Raw genomic sequence first — 7389 nt, 5'->3', positions numbered from 1 at the left:
GGCTATTTTTAGAGATGAGATCTTGCTCTGGCTCAGGCTGGTCTCCAACCTGTGAGCTTAAGCAATCCACCCGCCTCAGCCTCCCAGAGTGCTAGGATTACAGGTGTGAGCCACCACGCCCAGCCTCCGACATTCTTTAAACATTATTTATTCATTCATTCTGCAAGCAAGTGCATTTTTATTGTAGGCAGGGAATAAGCACGTCCTAATTTAGTCTGTCTTCTCTACAAAGTACGAGGTTTGCAGAAGGTGATAGGATAGGCAGAAACTTGGTCCCTTTTTTTAACTGAAGGCAGAAATGCTTCAGATTGGAATGTCAAATAAATGAGTTTTTGTCTCTAAAGAGGAAATTTTACAAAATTGTTACTTTCCCGTTTCCAATTCTTTTATCAAATACTGCTTTCTCTAGAAGGCTGGAGAAGCCCCAGCTTCATAGACTCCTCAGCAAGCATAACGTGTTGAGTTTTGCCATGAGCAGGGGGTCTGACCACTGCTGGGCCTGTGCTGAGCGTCATATGGTTCTCATTGCAGACCTTCACCGCCTGGTGCAACTCCCACCTGAGGAAAGCTGGCACTCAGATCGAGAACATCGAGGAAGACTTTAGGAATGGCCTGAAGCTCATGCTGCTTTTGGAAGTCATCTCAGGTTGGTGTCACTATGCCCAGGCCTGTATTTTTATGTATAATCAGTAGGCAGGCATCTATGTGAAGATGACTGCATCAGAAGTTCCCTTGATTGCATCAGAAGTTCCCTCTGAACTTGGTATTATTGGCAGAGAAAACCTTCCCAGAGAGCAGTCTACCTGGAGTTATTTTTCAGTTTAAAAAAGGAGTGAATTCAGTTTCAAATTGACTTATTAAAATAATGTTTATAACCACCTACCTCAAAGTAAGAGAAGAAGTAAATGACATTTACATGACCACCTGCCATGATGCCCTTTCTACTCTTGGTCCAACTAGTGTGTATTGTAGTCTAGAAATCATCTTGTGTCCAGTGTACATGCTAGCATAACTCTGAACTTAGCAGTTAAGATCCTAGTGAGGTTATAATTCACCCTGAATTTCAGTTGGCTGATTCAGACTTTGGACCAGAGAATGGATCATCTTTGGAAATGTGTGCCTGGGAGGGTGAGGGGCAGATCTGCCCTGATCCAAGCATCTTCAGGTGCGCTGGTGGCCACTCTGTGATTTGAATGAGGCATCCCACTCCCTCTCATAGCTAGCCAGCAGCTTGGAGTGCTTCACGGACACTAACCAGCTTCTGTGATTACTCTTTTTTAAATTGGATCATGGGTCAAACTGGACTCTGCTGGCAGATCTGAAAAGCCTGTGGCCTTAATAGTGTGGTTCCCGGATGACCCGTTTGATCCTGATAGGTGTTTTTAGGTTAATGTTCCCTTTTTACTGTGGTTTAGGGAAACCAAGCACACATCAGAAATAGTCAGGTAACCATTTCCGTTTAACAGGAAAGCACAGACTCTGAATTTTGGCATCTTGACTCTGCATCAAAGGGGTCACTCTCTCTCTCTGCGCTATTCTGTTTTCATCCATCAGGGGAGAGGTTGCCCAAACCTGACCGAGGAAAAATGCGGTTCCACAAAATCGCTAATGTCAACAAAGCTTTGGATTACATAGCCAGCAAAGGGGTGAAGCTGGTGTCCATTGGGGCAGAAGGTAAGAGGTGTGGTGGGGAGACCCTGCCTGCCACACTGACCTCAGAGCAGAGGTGCGGCCTGAGTCTTGAGTTCTCCCCTCCTCCTTCCCTTCCCCCTGTTACCATGTCCTCCTTGTGTCTGGCTCTGTGTTAGGTGCTGGGTGGGTAGAAACGAGAACAGACAGTGCCATGAACGGGAGACCAGGCTCATCCAGAGGGTTATTTGCAAAGAATAGATTCACATATAACTCTGTCTTCTTCAGGCCATTTAGAGGAAGGAGAAAGAACTTATCCATCTCAGTGACCCTTAATAAGAACTAACAGGAAGGAAGTGACCTCTTTGTCCTCTGTGGGAGATTGTAAATGTGGGGAGGTCTGCAGGAGCTGAGACAACCTGTGTGTCACTGCTTAGTGTACAGCCACCGAGTCCTGCAGCCTGCCGGCTGGGCGGTGCAATAAGAAGGATCAGGATAAAAATGAGACTGTGCTCTCTTCATTTGATTATTTAAAACCTTAGCTCTTGCAGTCTTAAAACTTTGGAAATTCCTGCGTGGTTTTCAGTGAAATGCATATGCAAGATTTGTGCTTATTATTAACTCAGAATTCATTTAAACTGGAGACATTTGGTTATGAATACCATATTTATAACCAGACACACTGTGATGCTTATAAAAACATAAACTAGTCTTTCCATATGTATATTTTCCAGTAGCTCTGAAGTAAAAATTTATACATGGCGGGGGGAAAAGTTATGCACCGAGTGTGTTATCTTGACATTGATTTGTCGTTTTCTGAACCTACAGAAATTGTTGACGGCAATGTGAAAATGACCCTGGGTATGATCTGGACCATCATCCTTCGCTTTGCTATTCAGGATATTTCCGTTGAAGGTAAAAGTTTCCTTGTGTAATTTGTAAACTGGACTCATAATTTAAAATCTGAACAGGGTGTTGAATGAAGGACGTGTAAGTTGGGTTTTCCTGAATTTGATATTTGTGCAGGAAAAGACCCTGGTGACACTGTTTCATTCATGGGGGTAGAATCATTTTGGAAAAGATTCTGAACAGAAGTTGCTTTTTAAAATAAGCGTTTATTGAGTTTCTTGATTGTTGGTTATACTAGTAAATTCACAGCTATGCAGAGTTCTTTAGGCTCACAACTGAAACACTTATTTTTTTTCCAGGTATGAAAAGAACAATAGATTACAACCCAAGTTGGTTCTTTGGTCTCTCTCCATTCTTTTTCTTTCTCCTTTTTCTCCAACAAAATCTCTAGAGCCACTGTGTCTCTTGGCCTAACAACTGTTCCATCATTGTAATAAAATCTTAATCCTTGGCACTGCCACCGAAGATAAAAATCTTTTAGTCTTTCACGCTCACTGCACTCCCAAATATTTTGATAAATTCAGCACTGTTGAAAAGCATCAAATAGACATTCTTAAAATTAGAACTTTGCCTTTCAGATCACAAAATGTATAACTGCAGAGTATGTTTCAGACAGTCTGCATTGTCACCTAGTTGGCTTCTCTTAACTTTGTAACCTCACAGGTAACCAGGTCAGAGTGCCCTCTAACTCTGGAAATTTTAAGTGATTTTGGTTATTCTTGAAGAATAAATTTTGCCTACCATTGTGCCAGGTGACATGACACCTGCAATACTTCCCCTTAAGGATCTTCTAATTCACTTAGGTTATTCTAGCACTGAAGACACATTTATGTCATCTAAAAATCAAAGTCAGGTAGAACGACATTAAAATCTCAGTAATTCAGGCTCAGGAATGACAGCCAGTTTGAAATAATAAATAGTCTGAATCTGAGAACTTTTGCATAATGTAGTTTTATTGAAGTATATTCCTTTATGCTATTGAAATGAAGAAGATACTTCCTAAAAGTTACTGCTTTATTAAAAAATACTAATTTTTAATAATTTTCTCAGTTTTTATATACTTCTAAATTGGAATATTTAAATAGTTTAACTCACTTTAAAGAACAAATACTATTTTAAAAAATCTTGTTCACATGATTGCATTTTGCTGGGCTAGCAAATCTTTTTTCCACTAATATTATAGAGGTGAACTTGACCTCAGGTTTTTTACGATTGTTTACAGATTGACAGTGACATGAACTTAGAACTTAATTCTGTTTCAAGTGTAGCTGTGGATGGTATTATTCATCAGAGTCCCCTCCAAATAACCAACAGGCCAAAAGTAAGATAGTCCAATCATAGGATTTTGTAAAATGTCACAAAAGGATATATTAATCTGCTTTTCACAAAATTAAGAAATTAAACATAAAAAGGGGTAATTTAGGCTCCATTTTTTTTCAGGCCAGCTTTCTTCTTTTTTTTTTTTTTTTTTTTTGAGATGGAGCCTCAAGCTGTCCCCCTGGGTAGAGTGCCGTCGCATCACAGCTCACAGCAACCTCCAACTCCTGGGCTCGAGGGAGTCTTCTGCCTCAGCCTCCCAAGTAGCTGGGACCACAGGTGCCCGCCACAACACCTGGCTATTTTTTGGTTGCAGCTGTCATTGTTGTTTGGCGGGCCCAGGCTGGATTCGAACCCGCCACCTTAGGTGTATGTGGCTGGCGCCTTAGCCACTTGAGCCACAGGGGCCGAGCCCAGGCCAGCTCTCTATAGCATCCCACACAGTAGGTAGTGTTAGTTTGCTACCTTACATTTTTATTTGTTTTCATTTAGTGGAGTAATTTTTATTATAGTGATTAATTTTTTAACAACCTTAATTTGTGTAAGTCTACAAGAAAAATCAACTTTGTTTTGATGATGTATACTATATATCAAAAGACATTGTTTAAAACCAGATTCTTTGAGGAGCCAGTTTCCTTCCGAAAATGAAAATGATGGGACTCTTCCAAGAAGGAAGTAGAAAATTCCTGTATCTGTTGTTGAAGGCACTCCTTGGGGTGTCTGCTATTTTTCATGATGGAATGATGAGGGACACTGCTGGTCTGTCACGTGCTTTTTACACCCATGGTCAAGGTTTTGGGTGTGGACCTGTTTGTGACAAATGGCCGTGTTTCAGATTTCCCCTCCACCTGTCAGGGGTGGGTTATTCCAGTTATGTACATGATTGACACAGGCGTGTTAAGCTTTTGTTGAAAGCCTGAAAATGGACTTGGAAGTGGGATGGGGAAGGCTGTCTTTGGAAGGAGCAATTAAATAAGGAGAAAATCTTGTTTGACATTCATGGCCTAAGAATGTTCATACATTTAGGTGAAACTCAATGACGTGTAAATCTAAAATTCAGAAGCAGTTTTAGGATTTTGTAGATCCCTACTATACCTCTGTTTATTTTTCTAACCTGATGGGTTTGGTTTCACTTAAGCTTTATCAAATACAGCCAATAATTTCCTCCTGGTGTTGGCTGAGCTTGGTGGCTTATACCTATATAATTCTACCACTCTGGGAGGCCAAGGTGGGAGGATTGCTTGAGCTTAGGAGTTTAAGACCAGCCTGAGCAAAGGTGAGACCCTTGTCTCTACTAAAAATAGAAAAATGAGCTGAGCATTGTGGCCAGTGCTTGTAATCCCAGCTTCTGGGAAGGCTGAGGCAGAAGGATCACTTGAACCCAACAGTTTGTGGTTGCTCTGAGCTAGGCTGACACTTGGGGCAATAGAGTGAGACTGTGTCTCAAAATAATAATAACAGTATAATTGTTATTATATTTATTATTTTTAACACAATATTAATTATATTTTAACAAAATAATAATTTATATTATTAATAAATAATAACAATATAATTGTTATCTTAATAATAACAATATAATAATTATTATTTTCTCCTGGTTTTGTTCTTAGTAATCACAACAGTTAGGACTGAACAGGCAGTTATATGTGTATAGCAGAACAACTAGATACAGAGTTTCATATTTCAACATCTCTGCCAATTAATATTTTAATAAAGTCTTAGAAATTTCAGTTTTTTTCAGTTTTTTTCATTAACGGGAATTTTCTAGATAAGAGACATGAATAGGAGTTATTGAAGTTATTCATACAGTACATGAAACTTTGGGGGGGTGTATTTCATTTGGGTTATGAGTCAAAGAAAAGTCTGAATTAAAGTAGAAAATTAGAGATTATTTATTTTTATTTGAAAAAAATCCACTTTAAGATGAAAGGCCAGGCCCCAGTGTTAGAGTCCGTATGCTTTTAGGGACTTTCAAAACTGTTAACATTTATATATAAAGCACATTCCTGGGTTATATAAGTGGCTTTGAGGAGCTATTTAGATGCATTTAAGTTTGGATCCTCCAAGAAGCAGGTACCAAGATGTACTAGAAGTTGTCTTAATCTCCTTGGGCCTCCATAAAAAATATATTATAACCTGGGTAGCTGAAACAACAGATACTTGTTTTCTCAAAGTTTTAGAGGCTGGAGTCCAGGATCTGGGTGCCAGCGTGGTGTGGTTCTCTGAGGGCCCTCTTCTGCTTTGCAGGTGGCTGGTGTTCTGCTCTGTCCTCACGTGGTAGGGAGAGCATGGCAGAAGGCAAGATCTCTGGCCTCTCTGCTTATAAGGGTGCTAATCCCATCACGAGGACCTCACCCTCATGACCTCATCTAACCCCAATCACCTCCCATCTCCAAACACTTATCACATTAGGGTTTAGGACTTCAGCACATGAGTTTGGTGGGGGAGGGGGAGAGACACAAACATTCAGTTCATAACAGAAATTTCTTAGGGGAAATGCCTGTGCAGGGTAAAAGGGAGGGAGGGAGGGATATCTGAGCAGCCTTCCAGGCCACACTGCTGGTGGACCCCCCACCACGGGAAGGGAAGGGAGGGAAGGGAGGAGGCTTGAGGAAGAAAGGCCTCAGACTGCAGTGCAGTTCTGAGATGGGTTCAGCCAGGCCCACGAGGAATCCTTAAGTATCAGCTGCTCTGAGAAGAGTCCTGTGTCAGGCAGGGGTGACCCAGCCTGGGGCCAGAGCAGCCCTGGGAAGTGTGGCCTCGGTGGGAATGCAGCCACCGGTGGTGGTGATTGTATTTTACTTGGTCAAAACTGAAATTTATGAGATCACTGGGGAAGGGAATATAATTGAGATCTGTCAATTCCGTTTACTGAAGAGTATGAATTATAAACAAGATGAATGTAGGTCAGTTGTCATCAACTACACACAGTTTTGTGGTGTGGGTCACACTATAGACTGTTTTCATTTCTATATGTTTGTGTATTTTCAGGATCGTATGCAGTAAATAGTAAGCTAATACAAAGGATTAGATTGTCCCATGAGACTCACTCTAGTCAGAGGCTGTGCCTGCATCTTACTTTCTTTGCATTTCCGGGACGCCCTCAGTCCTAGGCTGGGAGAGATCGGAAGCACCCTGCCAGCTTCCACAGTCCTCCTTTTCAAATTGGACTCATATTCTCTGGTCCAGGATAATAGACATCCCCAGTGTCACCTCACACAGTGGGGTACCATCACATTTTGAAAAATCATTTTCAGGCTGGGCCTAGTAGCTCACACCTGTTAATTCTAGCACTGGGAAGCCAAGGTGGGTGAATCCTTTGAGCTCAAGAGTTCAAGACCAGCCTGAACAAGAGCGAGACCTCATCTCTAAAAATAGCTGGGCGTTGTGGTAGGCAGCTGTAGTCCCAGCTACTTGGGGGAGGCTGAGGCTGAGGCTGTAGACTCTTCAGCCCAAGAGTTTGAGGTTACTGTGAGCTGTGATGCTACTGAGGACAACAGAGTGAGATTCTGTCTCAAAAAAAAAAAAAAA

The 7389-nt window shown here is 41.4% G+C and overlaps 1 protein-coding gene across 2 annotated transcripts in view; it reads left to right on the top strand.

Annotated features, from left to right (window-relative positions):
- Window positions 1–7389, top strand: part of ACTN2 (actinin alpha 2) — a 78419-nt gene that overhangs the window by 27774 nt on the left and 43256 nt on the right. For both annotated transcript variants that reach the window (XM_012813834.1, XM_012813835.1), the window contains exons 2-4: window positions 532–646; window positions 1555–1674; window positions 2458–2544. In XM_012813834.1, coding sequence (XP_012669288.1) covers window positions 532–646; window positions 1555–1674; window positions 2458–2544 — 322 coding nt within the window. The remainder of the gene's footprint in view (window positions 1–531; window positions 647–1554; window positions 1675–2457; window positions 2545–7389) is intronic.

Source organism: Otolemur garnettii, unplaced genomic scaffold (genome assembly GCF_000181295.1).
Source record: "Otolemur garnettii isolate 467f Iridium unplaced genomic scaffold, OtoGar3 scaffold00312, whole genome shotgun sequence".
Taxonomy (NCBI): Eukaryota; Metazoa; Chordata; class Mammalia; order Primates; family Galagidae; genus Otolemur; species Otolemur garnettii.
Note: the sequence above shows the minus strand (reverse complement) of the source record. Positions and strands in the feature narration are given on the sequence as shown.